This window comes from Cygnus olor, chromosome 2 (genome assembly GCF_009769625.2).
Source record: "Cygnus olor isolate bCygOlo1 chromosome 2, bCygOlo1.pri.v2, whole genome shotgun sequence".
NCBI classification, from domain to species: Eukaryota; Metazoa; Chordata; class Aves; order Anseriformes; family Anatidae; genus Cygnus; species Cygnus olor.
The window spans coordinates 95,781,478-95,804,801 of NC_049170.1; the positions used below are offsets into that span (position 1 = coordinate 95,781,478).

The 23,324-nt window shown below is 36.9% G+C and overlaps 1 protein-coding gene across 1 annotated transcript in view; it reads right to left on the reverse strand.

Annotated features, from left to right (window-relative positions):
• Window positions 1–22,886, reverse strand: part of ELP2 (elongator acetyltransferase complex subunit 2) — a 35,260-nt gene extending 12,374 nt beyond the window's left edge. Inside the window, exons 1-15 of the mRNA XM_040549356.1 lie at window positions 22,732–22,886; window positions 22,534–22,612; window positions 22,207–22,292; window positions 20,277–20,427; window positions 19,164–19,241; window positions 16,105–16,169; window positions 12,922–12,988; window positions 11,860–11,994; window positions 10,844–10,939; window positions 8,879–8,979; window positions 7,578–7,709; window positions 6,936–7,085; window positions 4,155–4,343; window positions 1,815–1,884; window positions 100–195 (exon numbers count right to left, since the gene is read on the reverse strand). Of these exons, the coding sequence (XP_040405290.1) occupies window positions 100–195; window positions 1,815–1,884; window positions 4,155–4,343; window positions 6,936–7,085; window positions 7,578–7,709; window positions 8,879–8,979; window positions 10,844–10,939; window positions 11,860–11,994; window positions 12,922–12,988; window positions 16,105–16,169; window positions 19,164–19,241; window positions 20,277–20,427; window positions 22,207–22,292; window positions 22,534–22,612; window positions 22,732–22,863 (1,627 nt within the window). The 5' untranslated portion in view covers window positions 22,864–22,886. The remainder of the gene's footprint in view (window positions 1–99; window positions 196–1,814; window positions 1,885–4,154; window positions 4,344–6,935; window positions 7,086–7,577; window positions 7,710–8,878; window positions 8,980–10,843; window positions 10,940–11,859; window positions 11,995–12,921; window positions 12,989–16,104; window positions 16,170–19,163; window positions 19,242–20,276; window positions 20,428–22,206; window positions 22,293–22,533; window positions 22,613–22,731) is intronic.
• Window positions 22,887–23,324: the final 438 nt, after the last annotated feature.

Sequence of the window (23,324 nt, forward strand, 5' to 3'; positions counted from 1 at the left end):
AATTTGGTACTAGATTCTAAAGTCAGCTAAATAATGCTTCAAAGTTAATATCCAATGAATCTCATTTTCTACTTCATAAAATCTAAATTAATCTCATACCTGTAAGGATCAAAGGTTGAAAATAAATCTCAGGATACTGATTAGAAATGGTATTAAAAGTTTCTTCATCCTCAGCTGGTTGAACAGGCATATCTCCTATTCAAAACAAGGACTTTATTAGCTATAGAGAACATACTTGGCACAGTGGAAAACATGAACACATGTTATACAAGTGAAAACCCTCTATTATTTCTAAAATCTAAATACGTTTCTAAAATTTGAAATTAGGTTTCTCCACTTCCAGAGCTACAATAATACAAATATTAGAATCTAGTTATTTTAATGGACATGAGACTAATACAAAAAAAAAATTTATATTAAAATAACACCCTTTGGACCAATTCGAGTATGGGACTGACCTCTCCATTGACACAGTCTCTTTTAGAGACTCCTGAAGAGATTTTGATATACCTGAAAGAATCAGTCACTTAGAGCTCTGAAACTGTGCTTCCCAAAGTTAAAACTTGTTCCTTCTGCACTGGAAAATTTTAAGCAAAAATCTCAGACACAAGTGAAGAACTTCCAGATTTCATGTAGACACTTACACGAAAAGCCATACTTGTAGAAGTCTATCAACAGTGTGCAAACTTCAGCAAAACGGCCAAGAGCTTAGCCTTTAGCTTTAGGCGAAAGTACTAAAAGTAACTGAAATTACTCAGTTATGTTAAAATTCATCTCCATCCTTCACTTTGAAGGTATTATTTAAGAAAAAGATACAAAGGCGCAGAATAGTGCCTTTTTGCCAAAAGTGCATTTTAAATACAGCATTTAAAAAAAAAATAAAGTACAGAGAATTCAGCAGAGGAGAGATCACCTTATCCATCCTGCCTTCTCCACTTGAAAAAAAAATATACTAGCATTTATCTAATTCGAGATCATCGTTCACCATTAAGATTCCTCTGCAGGGTAAGCAGGAACAGAGTTATAAGGCACTTTAACCTAAGCCATCAATGCTGACAGCATTTGGTTGACAATAACAGACAATAAAGGAAAATTTGACAGTTTCTATTTATAGTGCTACTGCTGGATGTGCCACATGAAATCAGTTGAAATTAGTTATTGTATGCATGAAGATACTCTAGAAGATGGAACTTTTATTTCCTTTTGTCAGTGGAAGGATTGAAAGAGGTGAAAGAGCAGAAAAAGGCAGGTTTTACCAAATTACGTTTTATGAATTACTTCACGTACAACAAAGCCACTTCCCATCTAGGGGATAGGGAGAAGCATGGAAAAAAAACAGCAGGTGGAGGAATGCAAATAATAGCCTGCCCCAGACACTTCCAAGTCCATCTCAGGAAGGCAACGAGCCCCAGCACCTGGGTATGAAACCCATCCAGATCAATTGACAAGGAGAAGCTCTTGGGAGCACTGCACAGACTGAGTGGGGTTACTTCCTCTAGGGTATGGGTCCTAGTACTGAAGGCAGGGAATGAACATTTGGGGTTTGCACAAGGCTTATTGTGGGATGTTTAGGGGAGGAACGAAAAGTAAATAAAGGGACGATTCAAGGAAGGATTCTCACTTGTGCTATTTTTGTTAAGCACCAGATTTAGGTGCTGCCAGACAAATAAGCACATTGCACAACTTCACTTCTAGCTTCTAAACTTGCAGTCAAGCCCACAATGATAGACCTAACAAAAAGACAAACACTAAAGCAATTATTTAAAAAACTTTACACATGAAGCACTATCACCATTATTTCTCATTAACCATACCTTCAAAAACAGCTTTATTGGATAAACCCAAAGCTGGCACAGTTGCACCTTCTGGAAGGTCAGATGATTGCTGAATGAAAAAAAAAAGAGAGGTTTCACAGATTGTCATGTAGGATCAAGTTTTAAATTGCACAGGTTAATGAATCCCTGTGATAATAACAGCGACTTTTCTAGAGAGAGGTAAAGGGGAGGCACTTTGAAACACTCCCAACTCATCCAGAGCACGCCCCAGACAAAATGAAGAATGCTACTCCACAAAAAAAAAAAAAAAAAAGATTTCTCTAAGGCATCAGTACGAGAGTTTTGCCATCAAGCATGCATCTTCATTCCTACTTAAAGGTTTTCTACCACAATTTAATTTATCCTAGAATGCACATGATAAGCGCTCAACTGAGAGCACTGCAGTTTTAAATGCAGTAAGATTGGGCACAATCTGTTCAGAGGTGAAATAAGAAGGAAGCATTTTGGAAATGTGGACAGAGGGTGAGCGTCTCTGCTCATAACTTCAAACACAATCCAGCACATAACAGATGTGGCTGGAACATGTGCCCATTTAGAGAAGCCAAGAGGAAAGACAAATAATCAGAAAATATTGCCATAAAGATGTGGTAGAAAAGCCCAAAATCAGAAAGGGTAAATACGATTGAGGCCCTTTGTGTAGAGATGGAAAAGGGTTTGATCTGACAGCTATAAAACCTCTTTGTTCAAGGGTCTGGAAAGTTCAAAGACTGTTTTACATAATCTGACACTTAAATTGTAAATCCAATTAAGAAAAACAATGTTATTTATTTAAATGTTCATAATTTGATGAGACAATGTGTGATACAAACATACCAGTCTGAGGCTTCTAAAACAAAAAGTGCTTCTTCATAACAACCCAAGGTATAATACAAGTCCATGGATTTAAGCTGAATAAAATCCTATTCATCTCCTTTTGAATATAAACTTGGCTTTTTTGGTTTTAAGTAAATTTTATGGGGAGAATGCACGTGAGCTAAATTAAGAAAAAGCTTACGCACTAACGAAAAAAAGCATTCACATAAAATTATTTCAATAAAGCTATAGGATCATAGAATCACAGAATATTCCGAGTTGGAAGGGACCCATAAGGATCATCAAGTCCAACTCCTGGCACCGCACAGGTCTACCCAAAAGTTTAGACCATGTGACTAAGTGCACAATCCAATCGCTTCTTAAATTCAGACAGGCTTGGTGCCTGTATTTAAGAGTATCTATATCATTAGAACTCGTAAAGCCTTCCTCTTTAAACGAAGTCCATGTGAAACACTTTGTGATATCATGGATCAAAAAATAGCAGTCAGAGGAAGAGCTGATAAGGAAAGTCTACAAAGAAGTAAAATAATGACAGCTGCCAGCATTATAATAGAACAATGTTATTTGCACGTCATTAACACAAATGCTTACAAAGACTTACGGAATTAAAGCAATAAATAGCTACTTATGTAACTTCTTGCTATCAAAAATGAAGAGATTTCTTTCCCAGATATTTCAATTGTTAAATGAAATGGAAGGGCTAATCCACCAACAAGCAGCTACACAGAAAACATTTGCTTTTGAGACAGAATTGCAAAGAGCACGCAAGGCACTGTACAGGGGTAGCTACCCTGAATGAGGGCTGCTCTACAAAACTCAGAGAAAACCAAAATTAGACCTTAAAGTGAATGGGTAGCAAACAAAGGATGGCAATGCTGCAGTCTTATCTTTCCACAAAGTAGGAAAGCGTATTTATCTACAAACAGCTATAGGCCTAAGAACTGAAATTTAAAGGACTCACAAGAAAATTTCCACAGCCAAGAGGAAATAAAGCATGAACAAGTACATATTTATAAAATATTTATATATAGCAACTAACAACAGTGCTGAAGGCTTTATGCTTTTTTTAATCAGATGGTTGGAAATAAAAAACAACACCACACAACCACACAATAATAATTAAATCTAGACAAGTCTACTACACCCTTAAATTAAGGAGAAGTACATTTCCCGGCTTTATTATTTGTTTTCAAATCACCAATTGCATACAGTAGTCTACTTGGGCTGATTTTTTTTTTTTTAAATTACCAATGGTCTTTACAATCTTCAGACATCAGGCCTTGCTTTGTTTCAAAGACAACCTGTTTTATAAGACAGCACCATAAAAATACATTTGAAATAACATACAAGGAAGCCAATAGAAAGGAAAGGAGAAATAAAGTTAAGTTTCAGAACCATTAAAAGCATTTTTATGGAATTTAGTGCAATCTGATATTTTCTAAAGCACTGATTTTTATCTACATGGAAGAGGCTTGCCTTCATTTTGTATTGCTGTAAAACACTTACCTGAGAGTACAGCTTCTCCATTGGAATACCAGTGATATTACTGAAATTTTCTATAAAATTCTTGGGAGCACGAAAAACTCGAAGCACTTTTTCATCTGCTCCTGATACAAACTGGAACCGGCCAATCATTGCCAAACAACGCATGTCATACCCATGTACTTGAGGCCTTGCAATTTCATGCCAGGTTACCTAAACAAACAAAAATACAGTTAAAGTACAATTCTTAACCAGAGAAGCAGCAAGATTTTGAGTTGCAAGAAGTACTAATACTTCTCTTTACATTGATAAAATCAGCAAGTAAAGTTAATAACAACCTTCTACTGATGTATGCACACATACATCAGTTAAATCTCATTCTTCCATTAAACAATTCTTATAATTAGTAAATGGTGTCCGTGCCCAGGTGCTCCAAGGCATTTGCTTACCTTTCTTACTAAAAACCAAGCAAGAGTATTAGATTTTTAGAGAAAAAAAAATGATGTAAGTAGTTTATTCTACACATGAAAAAAATGATTCTTCATGAAAAGATTTTTAGGAAGTGTTATTTGCTGCTACTTATATGTGGTATTTCAGTTGGAACAATACAGTGTGCATTTCTGAGTTAATTCTAGTTCTTCTAGTTGTTATTTAAATTGAATTTACTTTATATTACTTCAGAATTAAAGTTTGAAAAACTGCAATAAATACAGAATTTACATTATACTAAGTACACAAACATAAGGAAAGGCATTACGTTTACAGTAAACTGCCTATACCACACTAAAAATTCATTTGAGTTTCATTTTTAAACTTCCATGCCACATGAATGGAGTATTTGAGAAAACCTACAAAAACCTCATTTTTCACAAGAGCGTGATTTGATTAAAAAAATAAGAGTACAATAACCCTTCTTCCCCTTCATTACGTGCATCTTCACATACTTTAGAACACAGCACACAATAGGAACGAAACAAACAGGAAAAAAAAACGAAAAAAGACACCAAAACCAAGGGAGGGTTGCCTAAGTTGTACAATAAACTTCATCCAGAAAAACCCTGGTACAAGTCTTCACGACAAATTGAAGCTAGCTGTTATCCCTTATTTCTGGTATATGAACCCAGTACAGTATCAGAACTGGAATTTTAAGAAGGGATAATTCTCATTTAACTCTGAGCACTCTTAAAAAAAAAACAATCCTGAATACTGAGCTTTATTACTAACTTCTCATAGATATCTGAACCATTGTATCTTAAGACAAACATCAGGTGTTACCTATTGCAATTTTTCAAATGCTAAACTCTGTATGGTAAAGAAAGGCAGGCATTTTAAAAGCTTACGTTATCTCCATTCCCCTTCAAATGACCCATTTCTACCTCAACCCTTCACCTCACTCCACCTACAGGATACTACAGTTTTTTTCCCAGACCCTATGACACAAAGTGTTGGCACTACCTGGCTTTTCACGTGGTTTATCCAGCCAGAAGGCTGCTCTTTGTCAGAACAGGAAGGGGAAGTAAAATAATTCAGTCCACTTAGGTATGAAGACTACCACCACTCTGCTACATTAGTTGATTAATTTTAAAAAAATCAGGGACAGCAGGAACAGCTGCACAAGTAAATCATATAAACCTCAGTTCTTCCCGATAAAAATTTATCAAACAGTACACATAATGAAAAGTGGTACTTTAGTAGGTCACAGAGGATGTGCTATCAGTAACTCTTTTGAACGCTGCCAACTTACATAGCGTGCTAGTCCTGGACTTGGCTTCCGTATGTCAAATCCAACATACTATCTTTTCCACAGAGGTGTTGTACCCTCCAGCTTGGAGATTAGGGGAAGAGGCAGGGAAGGAAATTGAAGATGCCCTTCCTACAAACACAATGCAAAGCTTAGAACTTGAGCTGGGATTGCTACCACTTATGTGTGGCCTGGAAGTAAATCAAGGAACTGGTGCCAAATTCACTCTTCCCTGAAACATAAGACACCCTGTGCTGGTCTACACTACAGAAGCTTTGCTAAGACAGTTTTAATAGCTACCCTTTACCTTCCCCAGCTAATAGCACAGCTTACACAGTGACTTCAATCACTCTAGTTTCTGGCAGTTGCCTAAATGGAACATTAGTACAATCTTGCCAGAAAAAAAAAATAAACGTACTTGTAGACTACCAAAATGCATGACCGACCAGAAACAGAAAGTTCTGCATTCCCAGACAGGGTTTCCCACATCAAACTTTAGACTTCTTTTGTAACAAAGTTGTTTAGGAATAGCTGTTCCTGAAAAGTCGCATACATAGGTGCCAAATGCAGTTCAGTGGCAGGTAATCATTCTGATAAAACAGTCACATTCATAAACAAAATACTGTAAAAAAAAAATACAGTGAGAGGTTTGCTTAGATTAAGCATGTGGGTAGGGGGAGAAAAAAAAAAGTATCTTTATAATTCCCTGCCACAGTGCTAAACCAAATGTTAAGTGAGGACAATAAATGGTTACTAGAATCAGGCAGGTATTTCTCCTCCTGCCTTATTGCAGAGGCTGGTTTTTAAGAGCCTACAAGAACACTAACTGAAGGTAACCCAGAGGTGAACTCAGAATTAAACAGCAGTCAAGTCATTTGAAACTAAAACTTGCCACTAGTATTTTTAAAGTGAAAACACATACTGAGTGACCAAACCAAACATTTACACAAGCAGTTTTGAAGAGATCATGGTTTAGGGAAATTTGAGGTAAGAGTTATGCTTGTTCCAAACTCAGGACAGGCAAGACCTCTATAACAACCCCACAAAGTCTTTGAAGACCATACCTCTGTCTCATGTTTTCTTTTCCATGGAGCAAATAGTCTAGTAGTTTGATCAGATCCAACACTGATGATAAATTCTCCTTCTGGATCCCACTTTACATCCTCTACACTGTTAAAATGTCCTGAAATCACCACATCTGGAGTCCATTCTTTCTATAAAAATTAGAGTCACCAAAGAAGCAAAAAGTTTTCAGTTGACTGATTAGCATATTCTAACCAAAATAAGTAACAAAGACCTTATTGGGAAAGAAATAAACAGGATGTATGAGAACAGCAAACAGTTGTAATAGAACTCAGAGTGCCTACAAGGACACATATGCCGATTCATTGCTCCAATTTAGAACAAATTAGTGTTATTGGTTTAGATGCTATTTCTGAGCAAAGCAAAACTACAGATGTACTCAGTTTACTCCACCAACTTAGTGGTTGCTGCAAGAAGGCATAACATTTAGAGTTTGGGTAATTCCAACCTCCCTTCTATGCAGGAGTGAGGCTCCTGCAGAATGCTGTATTCAGAGGACGCACGTTTCTATTGTTAATTTTAAGCTGCACTGTTACATTTGATGTTTTCTGTTAACAATACAACTCAACTGAAGTGACAAATTTAATTTCTTAAGCATTCATAATAATAAATAAATAACATACCTTATTAACCGAAGACTGTTTCCAAAGGTGAAATGCTCCATGAAAAGCATGAGCAATGATCATTGAACCATCTGGACTAAACTGGCAGTCAAAAAATCCAAGGGTATTGCCCCCCACTTCACCTACCCGCACCTGAATTAATGAACAGAAGTGAGATATCCATGAAAATGGCCTTCTGTTCATATAAACTCATCCTAATCTCTTGAGATGCAAATTTAGTTATAGGCAAGAGTTTACATTATACAATATTCTTCAAATGTATTTTGTGTAACTGCAAAGTTGAGCACTAAAATATCACGGGAATTAAAGCTGCATGCCACTGCTGCACGCAGTCTCCCTTCATAAACATCTCAGGAGGGGGATCTTGCTCAGTCTGAGGTCTAATCAATGCAAATGGAATCTAAAAACAAAGTAATGACTCACAAGCTTTACAGCACAACTGCTTTTTAGAAGCTTGTAAATTTAGGCACAAGCACAGACAACAAATAGAGTCTCTGTATGATCACTCTATTATGAACTAACTTATACTTCAAGTAGAAAGGCACATGGACTTTTCAATGGAACAGGGGAAAAAATACATCCACTACTCTAATTCTCTTCTTTCCCTCGAGAGAGTATTAAACCTTTCTTTGTGACCGGAAGTCATAAACAATGGTTGGCATAACCCAACACAAACAAATTCAGCTGAAATACTGCTATATGTTTTTAGTTAATCTGCTTTTCCAAAAGCATCTACCAAAGCATTAAATCAATCTGGTTGTACTACTTGTTTATTTAAGATGATCCACATTAGAACAGCATTCAAAATAATACAGTGAAACATGAGCACCCAGCTCAAATGGAAGAAAAACCTCATGTCACAACCCATGAACAAGTTACTGTGAATAAAACACAGATTGTGAATTCTGCATCAGCTGCTCTGGAGAAACTGCTTCCGCGCATGTTCCCACAAGGATTAACTATAAATATTTCAGGGTGATTTCTTCCTCTTCTGTCTGAGTACACAGTGTGTTACTATATAGCACCTGACTTCCTATTCTGTGAATGACAGTTGAGCGCAAACTGTTGTCAGAAACTCCCCACTATTGTAATAAGCAAGTGATAAAAATTATACTGCACCACATCATTTTTGATAAACGTAGTTTTACTTGCAACACAGTGTCAGAATGAGTATTCTTCAAGAAAAAAGTTGTTGCCTTCTCTCCCAGCACTGTACAGAGTTTATGTTTCTTCCTGTATACATACAACGCTGAAAAGCCACTTTTAATACAGTATATATTGTGAGGAAGACTGGCACTTGCCTGTTCTAGCCAAACTCCAGATTCCTTATCAGGTTCCCAAAGGATCACAGTTTTGTCCATTGAAGCAGACAATATTCTCATTGGTTGTTGTATGCTGCCACCTACAGTACAAGGAAAAAGATTACCCTACACCATGAGAATGCTTTCTAAAAGAATTTGCTCATACTGAAATGCAAACAAGCTAAGAAATTAGTTCAGCAGTGGGGACGTGCAATGCAGCACCTAAATGCCACTTTTTATAGGCCTTCTTTGGGAGGTATTGCATTTTTTAAAACCATAATCTCCCAAATGAAGTGTAAAATACATACATGAGAACAACCATATTCTACTGTTTATTCACTCCATCATCAATGGATGTTGAAAAAACTTATTCAGAAGAAAAGCTAGAGCTTCACAGAGAGACCACATAGAAGTCCTCGGTTCTTTTCTTCACGTAAGTTCTTACCAGGAGATTTCCAGTTTAAAACAACAATCTCTATGCCAATATTCACTGTTTTTTTTCAAATTCAATGTTAGATTCACTAACGGATTTCAGTTGACTATAGCACCTTGCAATAAATACAGCAGTAAGGACAGCTCCCAGAAGTCAGTGAAGTTCCCCAAGGAGCTAGGTGGTTCACCATGCATTGGGGAAACACCTAGGAAAACTGTTGAGGAGCCCTTCAGAACAGAGATGTTGGTGGGCATCTCCTGAGGCAGTATCTATTGTCAGCACCAGATCTCCTAGATGCTGCATTGAGAAGTCGTAAGCAATGCCCTTGATCTGTCTCTCCACTCAGCCTGCCTCTGTTGAACAAGAAAATCTATTTTGGGGAATGCAAGGTTGGGTAGGACCACAGAACAGAAGCAGCTGTATGTACGTACAATTGCGGTGTAAGCTACCTGGAAAGCTTCATCGCCTAACACGACAAAGGTTTTTGGATTGCAATGCAAGATTTGCACGCCTATATTTTGCCGAAACCCTGACTTAAGAGGCAAAACCTTGTATTGTCTTGACTGATATTGTATTGTCTTGACTGGTGTCCCCGCTGTCCCCTCCCACAAAAAAAAAAAAAGTTGGGTAGGGAAAACAGCCTAAGGCAGCATTTCTAAAGCAAGTGCCATGTCTTTCACTACAGATATTAACCATCCTAATTGCACTCTACTGTTCAAGTGCTGTATACATACTGTCAAAGCTGTGCTTTGTACTGGTTAAGTCACCTGCCACCAGCAACTAAGACATCTCAAAAAAAAAAAAAGGCAGCTTTGCCAATAACAATACACAGGGGCCTTTTGATGATGCAAGTGTATCAAGTCAAGAATTTCAATCCCTTACATGCCAGGCAGACATGCACGAGCAAATCAGTACTGCAAACAAGGCTGTCAGAATTTAAGGATTTAAAAAGAAAAATAAAGACTAGATCAAGATGCAAAATTAAAGTAACTAAATAACAATTTTTCAATAAGATTCTGTGTTAATACCTTAAAGCTACACGCTAGCTAGAGAAAACTGATACTCGAGGAATTCCTGGCATGTTAAATTAATGCATGGAAGACTGGAGATTAATCTTCTGAATGTTGCTATTTGTTCCTTTGTAGTCCAAGAAAAAGAAAGGAGCGCTCTTGAGTTAATAATGACCTTCCAAAAAACATACATTTCAAATACATATATCACGAGAACATATTGCAGCTATTAATTCATAGTTATAAATTGATTTATTTTTTTATCCTGTAATAAATCAATTACAATGAAGCAAGTAGAATACAGCATCTTGCAACAGACTGAGCCTGTGCAGCATGAACAGCAGATGTGTTACTGGCACGTTCAGCCAAAACAATCCACTTACTTATAAAATGTTATTTGCAGAATTTAAACATTTTCATAGTCCACAGTGACAAGTGAACATGCAAACACAACGAAAAGACACATGACTTTAGTCATGCATACAACGTTTAATATAACTGCTACGGTGTTTATCGGTTTACCTTTGGAAAAGGAAGGTTGCCAGTGGACTGCATACACCCAGTTTTCATGACCAGCCAACACAGACTCCAAAGTAACTGCGTATGTTGTACCAGTATCTACCAGAAATCAGAGAAAAGCACATTTCTTTCTAAAAGCCAAGAAAAAACAGACCATTTCTGATATCTTCAGTGATAAAAGCAACTACTTTCATCATCTATCAGTATTTCAATAGCCTATTGACATTGAACAGGTCCTTGAAAACGTACTTCGCTGCAAGCCCTGCATACCATGTTGACACCAACAGGTCACCTATTGCCTCAAAGTGGTATCACAGAACTCCTGTAGAGCTCTCAAGGAATTTTGAAGTAAACTCTCTGACATCATCTCTGCCCATATTCTTAGACATATTTACATCTCCAAAAGACTGTAAAAACAATGATCCATTAGAGAAAGTAACATGAGCACTTGTTACACGCATCATACAAACCTCGTTATATTACCTAAGTTGTCTAGTAATTTACCCCACTACGTCAAAATTGCAACACCCTGACATTACAGTGCTCATATAGTATGTTAAATAACCACAAAGTAAGTCTGCACATACTTATCTGTTGTCTCCAATCCTTTCCAAAGGTTTAAGTAACAGTGGTACCTCTTAATGCGTTGAATTTAAAAGAAAGTAAGAAGTATGTTATTAAACTGGAGGAGAGCTGCCTAACAGCATACCTCCCACAGACAAATATATCTCCTGGCTACGTACTGCATTTGGAATGTGTGTAACAGTACAGGTTGATATTAAGCTCTCTCACTGCTTTACCATTTTTGTAACACATTGTTAACTTTACACAATCATTGCTTTAAAACAGTAACTCTATTTTTTCTAACAGCTGAACAAAATAACACAGTCAAACTGGTCTCTGATTCTTTTAAAACAAGAAACAAAACAAATTAGACGGTAACCAGCTTGAAAGCCCCCCTGAAACCACTAACAGATACACAAGAAGCCATATATGAGAATTTTACAGCTGATACCTACCTTTAACAGTAAAAACATTCTCTTTCAGTCTTATGGAATAATCTTCAGTTTCTGAAGATTCCTTTGATTTCATACACACTTTCCAAATTCTTATCAAACAATCCTGAGCACAGCTTGCTAAGAATAGGTCTTCATCTATTTGGTTAAAAACATGATAATAATTAAAGAGCCGTATTTTCATTGCAACCAATGCCATGACTAAACGACTATCTTTCCAAACTTTCACTACAGCATTATCCTCATTTTCCCCATTTTACACATATTATAAATACTGCTATTTTATTTCAACATCAACTTATTCTACCATTTCAAACTCTATGCTTGTTTAGAATATACTGACTATAGACATTTCTCTGCTTATTAGATAGAAAGATGTCTCGTGGTAATACTATACTTGAGCTTCCCTGTTACTTATGGCCTTCGCTCTCCCAATTCCAACATCCACAACGAGTAACCTAATACTGATAAGAACTTTAATCCATTTCTTTCTTTGGGACTGTAACATCCTCTAATGCTATTTTATTTTTGCCATTGCAATAAATATTTGATTAGTTAATGTCTGAATAGGTTCTCTTCTTAATCTCCTATTCTTACAAAAAAAAAATATGCATGGGGGGGAAGAAGAAAAATACTTTCACTCTATTTTTACCCCTTTGAAGAAGCAGCAAACTATTCCTCATTCAGATATAGACACTGCCATACTGAGAAAGACAAATTGCTAAAAATCCTATTTGTTTGCATTAGGCAGCAGTTATGTAAACACATTTGAAGCAAGCGAAATACAATGAGGAATGCAAACACAAGTGTGCTCTGTTTCAATCTTACTATAGTAGTAATTTTGAGAACTGAAATATGGTTGCAGTATATGTTCAACAATTCTTGGTTTTAAGAAGTCACAAAGTTCTACCTTGATTTTTAATATTTATATCACCAACTCAAAAAAATAAATGCTCAATCACAAGAGCTTAGAAGCTACAGTGCATCAAAAACATCTGCTGGAGTGGTAAAACATCAGTAATGTTATTAAACCAGTATTCCACTTTATTTATCTTTCATACTGACCACACACTGCCCATTCAATGCCTCTTATCCAATCTTCATGGCCAGGGAGGATTAATGTTTTCTGAAACTGAATAAAATTTCCTGTTAGATCATAGAAATATACTTAGTTACCATGCACATAGGGTCAATTAGCTTTGGATTTTGAGGTCTTCTATATTTACAGCTTTTATTATTTGAAATTGGAAAAATAACCTGTTACAAAAGATTGTAATGTAATGATAGGTTCTAAATAGGCCTTTCTGGTTTTGTCACGATTGTGTAAACATGTTACATTATGGCACTTCCCACATATGAGCAGGAAAGCATAAGAATTTAAGGAGCTGAATGTATTTTATTTTAGCTTTTTCATGCTGACAGTGGTACACAAAGAATAACATAATTCAAATATAACACGGTAAATAATTTGTATTAGACAAAGCAGATGCTACTGTAGATGTGAAGAATGAATACAGGTAAAAATCAAGCATAAAAGGCTAGATGTGCCTTAATTTATTTCCATAATTATTTTTTAATATGATGCTGTTAAGAACTACGACTTATGAGGCTAGAAATATTCCCTGTGCTTCTTAAATTTATTACTAAGTTTCAAAGGGTGTTATACATGAAGAACTGTATCTCAGATGGAAACCTCTGTATGAACACAGGAACACACACACAGTCCAGGTTCTCTTTTGAGAAATTTCATTAGTAGAATGTTTTCATTTGTAACACTACTATTTTACAGACTGGAAAACAGGGCTGACATGTACCTCATGAAGTTCAACAAGTGGAAGTGTAAAGTCCCGCACCTGGTGAGGAACAACTCCAGGTACCAGCACAAGCTCAGGTCCACCCAGCTTGAAAGAAGGACATGGGGGCCCTGGTGGATGCCAAGTTGAACGTGATTCAGCAGTTTGCCCTTGCTGCTAAGAAGGCTAACGGCATTCTGGGCTGTATTAGGCAAAAAGTATAGCCAGCAGGTTGAAGGAAGTGATCCATCCCTTCTACTCAGTGCTGGTAAGGCCACATGTAGAGTACTGTGACCAGTTCTGGGCTCCTCAGTACAACAGAGACATGGAGCTACTGGAGAGAGTCCAATGGTCACAAAAATGACAAAGGGACTGGATCACCTCTCCTATGAAGAAAGTCTGAGACATCTGTTCAGTCAAAGAGGAAACCTGGGGGAATCTCATCAATATATACAAGTATCTGAAAGGAGCGTGTAGAGAGGATGGACAGAGGCTCTTTTCAGTGGTGTCCAGTGACAGGACGATAGGTAGCAGAGGTCCAAGTCTTACTGCTTTTCTCTGCCAGGCACTAGATGTGAGCTCCCTCCTCCATACAGCTGACAATCTTCGTGGAATTAGAAAAAGCCCAAATTATCTTGACTCTCTTACTTCACTTTTCAACTAGACTGAATTATTTCAGGGAAGACATACTCAAACACACACAGCAAAATCTTCTTACGTAAGCCAAGCTCAACATACAGATGTTGTTTTAAAGCTATATTTTGACAGTCTGGTTTGCTTTGCTTCCCCTTCACAGGGCCATAGTATCTCTAGCAGGAAGACAGAATGGTTTTTGAAGATTTTTCCCTGAGTGCTTCTATAAATCAATACCCTCTTTCAAGAACTCAGAAAAGTAAAGAGAGAAACAAATTTTCTCTCTACTAAATGCTTTAAGGGATCTTCAAATAAATTATCTTTAAGGATGTGAAGTTTGCCCTCTGAATTTCAAAACCATTTTTATGAATAAATATATTTCATCTGTAAGATTCATGAGATTACCCAAAAGGCAGCCTGAATCAGTTAGTGAAAGAAACCCGAAAATACCTCATCCTTCCTCTAAGTATAACAATGCTGTCTGAATTTCATTAGTATTTCCCACAAACTCACATTGTACCTTTGCATTCCTACAGTCTTTGATCATGAACTAAAGGAAGAGATTTCCAAGAGTTAACAGGACAGAGCTATGGAACCTTACCACAGAGGGAAGAAGGCAAAAGTTCCGGTTCTAGTCACTCTCCTACATCATGTTTTATTGAAAAGTGGCAGGACAATGTTAATTTCTTCAAATACCTCTAAAAGTAGAGCTACAGAAGCCACAAAAGGTGTCAACAGATCTGAGAGAACCTGACTAAATAGGAGAACCAATCAAACTGAAAGTTTGGTCTGGACCATAGAAGTAAACAAGTTCCAGATTTTGAATCTGGAAAATCAGCTGCACATTGACAGAGATAGAAGTCTTTCTTCAGCACCACTGCACACTAAGAATCACGAGAGGGATTCTGCCACTGCTAGCTCTTAGAGAATGTCATTAAAATGATTTAACTCATGAGCTTCCTTTTTTCCTTCATAGGAAAAAATAAAGCTAAGAAACCAATCCTCCCTTCCTGCTTAGCGGTCAAGATATCACTGACATAGGAGATAATAGGATGAAGCATTTTTTTTAATCAACAAAAAACATTATTATGTACATGACAGCCTGAACAAGCAAAATAATCTATAAGAGGCATTCATTTGTCTCAACAAGCAAAAAGGAATACCTATTTTTCAAAATCTCAGGAAACTCAGAAAAATAATTGGTTCCTATACATGTTAGTTCAGTAAGGGGTTTTGGTTGGTAAGCTCATTTGTGCATTGTTGAGGGGAAGGGTGGAATCCCTGTTCGTTTGTTTTTTAAAGGGACTGATAAGAGACATTGACTTCTGTTTTGGAAGACAAGTCATGGAACACCTTCTTTAGAGTCTAACAAAAGAACAGCTGCAAGAGAGAACAGAACTTCTTTGTAGTGCACCACAGGAACATTTAAATACAGTTCAATAAATAAAAATCATACCAGTTTTTCTGTAACTATTTATAGACTGAAAATAACATTTCCATGTGAAACACTCAGTGCATGGATACTGAATAAAGACGCAGTCATAGTTATTTCATGTCAGTGGGGATAGAAACACAGGGTATCTTCAAGTAGGGAAAAAATAAGGAAAAATAACACTTTTACAAACAGAATCCACTTCAGCATTCTGTACATGCATTTCACCATTATCAAGAAAATGAATGAACTATTTGAACAGGGGTATGGTGCGATGGTTATCTGGAGACAGTAGTTATTAAAGAACTTCAAAAAAATCAGCAGCACATATGAAAAGAAAAGAAGCAGAACTGTGTAACGTTCTGAGCAAGACACGAAAGCTATGATTACCTGACTGTTCTGCTGTATAAACAAATGTATTTTGCAGTCATCACCACCACAAGCCAGTATTGGTACTGAAATGGAAAAAAAAAGTCCATTACTGAAGTTACAAAATCTGTTGTTCTAGGATATGAAAAACTACATAGATAAAAAACAAATACAATAATATAAATTTATAGGAAGGCATGATAACACTTTTTAAAAACTGTTTTCTAAAGACACACCTTATATTTTTTAAAATAAACTAGTATTTCAGGAACACAAAACTCAAGAAGTTATTTTGGCACATAAGTAAACACAGCTCCCTGTTCACACAAAGGCTATGGAGTCCTTGCCTTACACAGGGTTGAAAATATTGGACTAGAGGTAATGAACTGTTCTGAAAGAAGAGCTGGTTTCAGGTCCACAGAAATTCAGCAACAGTGAGTTTTCTTTCCACATAACACAATACATGTTCTTGGAGCCTGTATCCTGCTTTCCTAAAGAATACATTTTATGGGCCATTAAAGTAATTACATACTTACTGAATAAAAGTTTGAGTAAAAAAAATGAGAATTGTGATCTAGTCACTGTATCAGACAAATGCAAATGTTCTCGTTCAGAAAGTTCTATCAAGACTTATCAAGAAGTATATAACTGGCAAAAATGGCCTATTATACATTTTTTGCAAAAATGCTCTACAGTAATGTAATTTGCATTGAATGAAATGAAGTCCTGCAAAAGAAAATGAAAAAAAATAGTTGGAAACTGAGGTCCAGTTGTAGTGGAGACAAGATGATTTGCAATGCTTTCTCAAGTTTGCTCTCTTTTTCACCTGTTGCAATTCAATTCTGAAGAGATGAATGAATGGTTCTCAACATTTTTTTTAAATATATTTCAGCAACAGTCAGTTAAAATACTAGGCATCATAAACTTCAATGTCTTCTGAAAGTTAAAGCACCCATTACATATGAATCAATTTTCAATGTGAGCTTTAAATTTCTTTGATTGGTGAAATCAGTTTCCTGTAAATGCTTCTAGATCAGGAGTGTAGCCTATGACTTTCACAAAATTAATTCTTTGTTTAATTCCTGACTTCAGAGCTGCAGGTTGCCCTCAACATGAAAGCTTCTCTAAATCTTAATACAGGTGTCAGCATAGCTTTCATAAAGATTTCAGAGCAACTCCAAAAGTTATCATACATCATTTTTTCCTGAAACTCATTAATCTTCTGAATTGCCACTATAATGTATGTTATATATATATATGTAATAATGTTATATATATATATATATATATATATAAAATATGTATAATGTTTGACTAAATGATCAGCAATTAGATTTTTAATGTTTTAAGCTATTTTATTTAATTTTATACAAAATCATACATAACAATCCTTTGAACCAGTTCAATTGCATGGACTTTTTGGGGGAGGAGGTAAAGTACAGAATACGATTATGCTCTATTAAAAGTTTCTTTTCTGGGGAAATAATTCTAAATATATATTTACAGTTCAAAATTTAAACTGTTTCTGGACAATCTTAGCAACGCAAATCATTTGTACTCAAAATGGCATTCAAAAGAAATATAGAGGCTTTTTGTTTTGTTTAATGTTTTGTTAATTTTCCTTATAGAAAGTAAGTTAAGAGTTTGTGAGTTAAAACTAGTTCCATCTCTTCAGAAAAGTAAAGTACTCTTTTTCAGGTTATGAGCATTGTGCTATTTGGATAACTAATTTAAGTCAGGATGGGAAAGAGGCCATAATAAAGGATTGCCCTGCTTTGAATGCAACTTTAGGCAAAACTGGGCTTTGGGGACTTCAGTAGATTTTCCACAGTAAAGCAAGGTGTTTGTTATTCCACCATTTCAAGAAGATTCAGTACAGTAAGTGAAGAAATAATCTAATACTTCACAGTATGAATTTTATCCTCATTAAACTGGTACCGCAGACACTTCACTTCTAAAGAAAATTCACACTGGAGTTAGTATGATTTAACCTAAGCCTTTTAACATCATCTCAGCAAACACCTACTAGTGTATTTACAAGAAAAATAAGAGAGAGAGGTTTGAAGTGTAGACACCACCAGTGTAGACACTGTTTTTGATATCAGACATGCTCTGGAAGCAGATATAAATATTTCCAAATGGGACAACACATCTTGAAACAGCTTTCGTATCTCCCAGAATTATCTCAAGCCAAAGAATATAATAAGCTTCTGTAACTGCCTTGGAGGCATGCAATCTAAAAACACATCAGTGTGGAACACATGCAGCAAGTAGATGGAACTCCAGAAACTGTAAGAAGCTTCAATATGTTTCCTCTTAGGAGCCTATCGCTCTTCCATCCAAATGAGGGGCTCTAATGATATTTAAACACAAACCTAACTGAGCATAAGTATTTGGCTTGCATTGTGCTAGAGGATACACCTAGTTTTAAAAAAAGACTTCTACAGATTTCCAACAGAAGAATATGTCTCTGGTAGGACATGAAAACAGCTTTACTATCTATTCTAGCTTTACTAGAAAAAAAAAAAAAAAAAACACAAGAGATTCAGTTCTGAACATTTACATTAGCAGAAAACTCTGTAAGCCATACTGAAAAGTCAGGTTAAACTTGTTCAGCACCTTTTTTTCATGTTTAAGACTGGACACATGCTTAGCACTGCTCGTTAACATGCAATTTCTAATGCAGCCCTACAGATTCTTTTTATGTATCTTGCCCTTCAACCCAAACAACAAAAAATATAAGGTGCAGCACCACAAGGAATGAGTGAAACCATCTATATCAGCCTATCCCATTCACTTCTATCTCTGTTACCCCGCTTTTGTGCTGTCTTATAGTTCAACTAAAGAACTTTGAGCAGCATTTTCAAAATGCTACAATCAGCCAGTAGTTTTCTAATTCCTATGAAACGTTCACGTGAAATATTTAAATACAGGCACGAACTTAGGCTAATTCCCTAAAAAACAAAATATATGACACAAGGGTCTGGAGTTGGTTAAATGAAAATCCTGTTACGCAGTTGGGAAATTTCTTAGATTTGATTTTTCCTGCATTGATATTCAAGATATGCAGCTGTACTTACCATTGCTGCCAGGCAAGAAGGATAAGGAGACATCCATAACAAATCCATTTCCAAATTGCAGAATTTCAATGCATTTAGCTGAAAATGAGAACAGAGTGTTGATCTTGTTCATCATATTAATTTTACATTGTCATCTCCTTCTACATCATGTAGTTAGAATTCCCCATTCAATTTTATTTTAAGGAGCTGCAAAACTTCTACATTTTGTCAGAATCCATTGATTTTTAGAGAGAAAATATAAGATAACACTATTATTGAGGGTTAAGGGGTCATGGCAATCCATCCACAGTTAGCTGAGTTAGAAGATAAGTCACTATTCTTCACTGAATATTAAAGTTGTACAGTTTCACTCCGGTGAAGCAATGAGTATTGCAAATTACATCCTGTGACAAACAGCATTCACTACACAGAAAGCTAAAACTGGACTGGCTACAAGAGCAGACAGAGATAGAAGCAAAAACCAGACCTCCTCTTAACACCCTTGAGACCCTAGAAGTAATTAAACTGGTGACACATCAAGATCAGAGTAACAAGCAAGATGGCTGAACAACCTTCCTACAGGAGCAGGATTAAGACAAAAAATGGAAAGGAAAGGACAACTTCTCTGGGAGCATAAGAAATGCCTTCTAGAACACAGGGGTGAAGACCGACAACTCACATCTTTTAATCTCACTTAGGTAGGGCAACGGGAAATCCTCAAGTACAACAGATAACAAAAAGTAGCATGAGAGATGTAGTCAATACAACTCAACTATCAACTGCTAGAATGACACTTTAAACCTAGATTATCTGTCCTAATTATTTCTTATGTATTTCAAAGAGCAATTCTCTGATGTGTCCATACAAGGGCCTAGTTCAACAGAAGATCAAGATTTATTATCCCACACTTCACACAAGCAGACCCAGAACTAGTTTCTTCCCAGTTACCAAGGACAAACAGTGGTTCAGAGCACCAGACTGAACACATTAAAAAGAAACTGGTAATTTCAGCCAACATATCACTGACAAGAAATAAAAATAAAATATTCTGAGGAACAAAACTGACCCAAAGCTATTAAATATATCATTTTTATTAAGCCAGTATGTTGTTGCTACATTCAAAAAAAAAATTACCTTCTGAACCATGCCGAGACCAGATTCTCACAGTAGAGTCAGATGCTGCAGAAGCTATTAACACATCTAAATCAGGTTCATCTGACTGGTAGACAGCATCCACTGCACAAACAGCTTCAGTATGACCTTCGAGAGTAACGCTTTTCACAAGCTGAACACATCAGAAAGTTTTACAAAGTCATACAAACTAACAAAATTAAAAATTCTCTCAGAAAAGTTAATGGAGTTTAAAGACATCTTAAGGAAAGGGGGAAAAAAACACTTAGTACTGAAAACAAGTTGTATGCTTGTGGTAGTGGTGCTTCTGTCAAACTACGCTTAATCTAAAGCACATTCCAGAAAGTGCAGAGAAGGGGTACAACAGTAGTAATCATTAACTTGACAGGACTGAATCAAAGCTGAAGAGAATTAAATGTTCCTGTGCACACTATACAAATTCCTTGAGGAAAGCTGGAAACAGTACTGAGGTTAGGAAGAGTAGTTTTCCTTCCTTTCTCTCCTTCTCTTGCCCCTAACCCTAAGGAACATCTCATAAAAGTTTGGAGAACCTTAGTGAAGGAGATTGAGCAGAACACAATGGAATAAATGGCAACTATAGCAGCTCTGTTTAGTATGTTTTAATTTGCAAGAACACCTTTTTGTCCTTTAAAATACTGACACAAAACCTAAAACCTCTAAATTTAAACTTAAGCTTCTCAGTGAATGAATACAGGTGATTCACTTTGTAATCTGTTTGTCATAAATACAGACGACGAAACAAGATCTTAATTCTCTGACTAAAAGATGTCTAGTATTTATCCAGATTTTGTACTAAATACACTTGACATCTCTTTCAAAAAACAAAACAAAACCTCGTAAGCCCCACTGCCATTTTTCAATTGGTTCAATGCAGAACTTTGCCTGTTTAAGTATATAAGCTAGTATAGAAGCGTCATTAAAGTATAAACGTTTAGTCACATCCTTTTTCAAAGACTGCTATGAGGCTGTGTACCACGTTAGTGGAAAAGGTTAAAAAAGAAATACGTAAGTAATTTTAAATAAGTATGCAAAGATTTAAAACAGGACAGGAACTATTTGTTTCAAAGAACATTCCTTCATCAAACAAGCCTGATGATTATGATATGTGCACTTTTCCCTAGTACATTTCTGCTCTTGCACATTTGAAAACTCACAGTCTACGCTAGTTTGAGATAGCCTGTAAAATGGATTACCTACACAGCCATTCACAAGCTAATGCCTAATAAGCAATATTTTAAAAACTAGATAATTATATAAAGCATCTTTTTTTTCTAAATTTCAGTTTATTCTGAAGACTCTTATGCCATACGGCATCTTTTCCCTTTTATTTATTTCTACAGTATGAGTAATAAGTTAGGTAAGTCGCTTGTCTCAATTTTTCTGACAAAACTCAACTGTTGCACATGTACTTTTAAACACCTACTCCAACTTGTATTCCATCCCTGTAGGCTGCCTATATGTAAATACTATGTTATGTAGATTGACCAGAAATCACTAGAAATAGATATAAAGAAATGAGGAAGAACTAAGGAAATATATACTAAAAATGAACTTCATAGTATCAGGATTTCAAGGCCATTTAAAGAAAAGTGTTACATGAGATCAAAAAGTTGAAGACTCAAAACAGGTTCTTTTAGACATGGTAGACAAATCAGATGATGACTGGTTAGTTAATATCTTAACGAAGTCTGATTTTAAAAGACAAACTACACAAGAATAAAAGACATTTTAGATTAAAACATGGCACGACAACAATCTGAAGAAAATACACATTAGATCCAACAGTAATGGTACAATGAAGAAGCATGAATAGGAAATACGGGCAAAATAAATACTTTCACTTCACAGATAGTTTTGATGAGAAACAAGAAAGGGAAAAGAAAAGTTTTAAAAGGATGCTATTTCTATTTACCTGATCATTCCACACTCCTTTTCCATTCCATTCCCAAAGAATGAGCTGCTTATCAGATCCACCAGAAACTAACTCCGTTTCAGTTGCTAGAAAAATACATTTGCGTTAGTTGTGTGAACTCTTTGTAACAGAAGCCAACAACACATACCAGTGACACTAGTTACCACTTGCACAGCATCACACCCATGAAGCGTAAACAAAGTTTCCATTAAAATAAAGCGTGACCAATACGAATTGCATTACACAAGACACCTCAAGAGCAGAGGTATTATTTTCAAGCAACAGGAAGCTCAAAGTAGCCGCTCCCGGAGACCCTGAGCCACTCACCTCCGTCCCGCCGGCGGACCCAGCGCACGCAGTTCACCCTGCCGGTGTGCCCGCGGAGGGCGGCGACCGTCCGCCTCGCCTGCGGGGGGGGGAAGAAAGCACCGAGCATCAGCTCGCCATAGCGCCGGTGTCGTTGTCGGTGTTGTTGTTACCACCCGCCCGACCCCACACCGCCGCCCCCCGGCCCCGGCCGCTCACCGCCGGCTGGTAGAGGATGACGTCTCGGCAGCTGCCGAAGGCGAGCAGCCCCCGCCGCCCCCAGGAGACGGCCCCGCCGCCCGCCCGGTTGGCGCAGCAGGCGACATGGCTCACCGACACGGGCGCCGCCATCTTGCCCCGCCGGCCACGTGCGCGGCCGCACGCAGTTCCCCTAGCAACGACCCCGCGCCGCCAGGGGGCCGCCATGTTGTGGTGGCCTCCGCTCTCCCCCTCCCCTCAGCCGGGAACCGCTTGAAAATAAAAACTATTGATCTTCCTTGTAGCCTTTATTACGCTTTTCATTAAACGCCCGCGGGTTACTGCGAAGTTGTGAAAGGTTAAAACTTTTCTGGGTTTGTTTCTGTGTGTTCATTCGTTTGTTTTAAATAACTGTCTGGCTCCTCACCTAACGTCACGACCGGGAGCTGTTCATACCATAAAAGTTGGTCAAAGAAACTCTCCAAGACTCAGTTTGGAGTATTATAAAGAAGGCATTGTTTAACTGCAGTGCCAGATGCACAGGGGATCACTCCACCTAGTGTACGTAATAAGTTGCTCAACTGCAAAGGTTATATGCAATCAAAATATACATA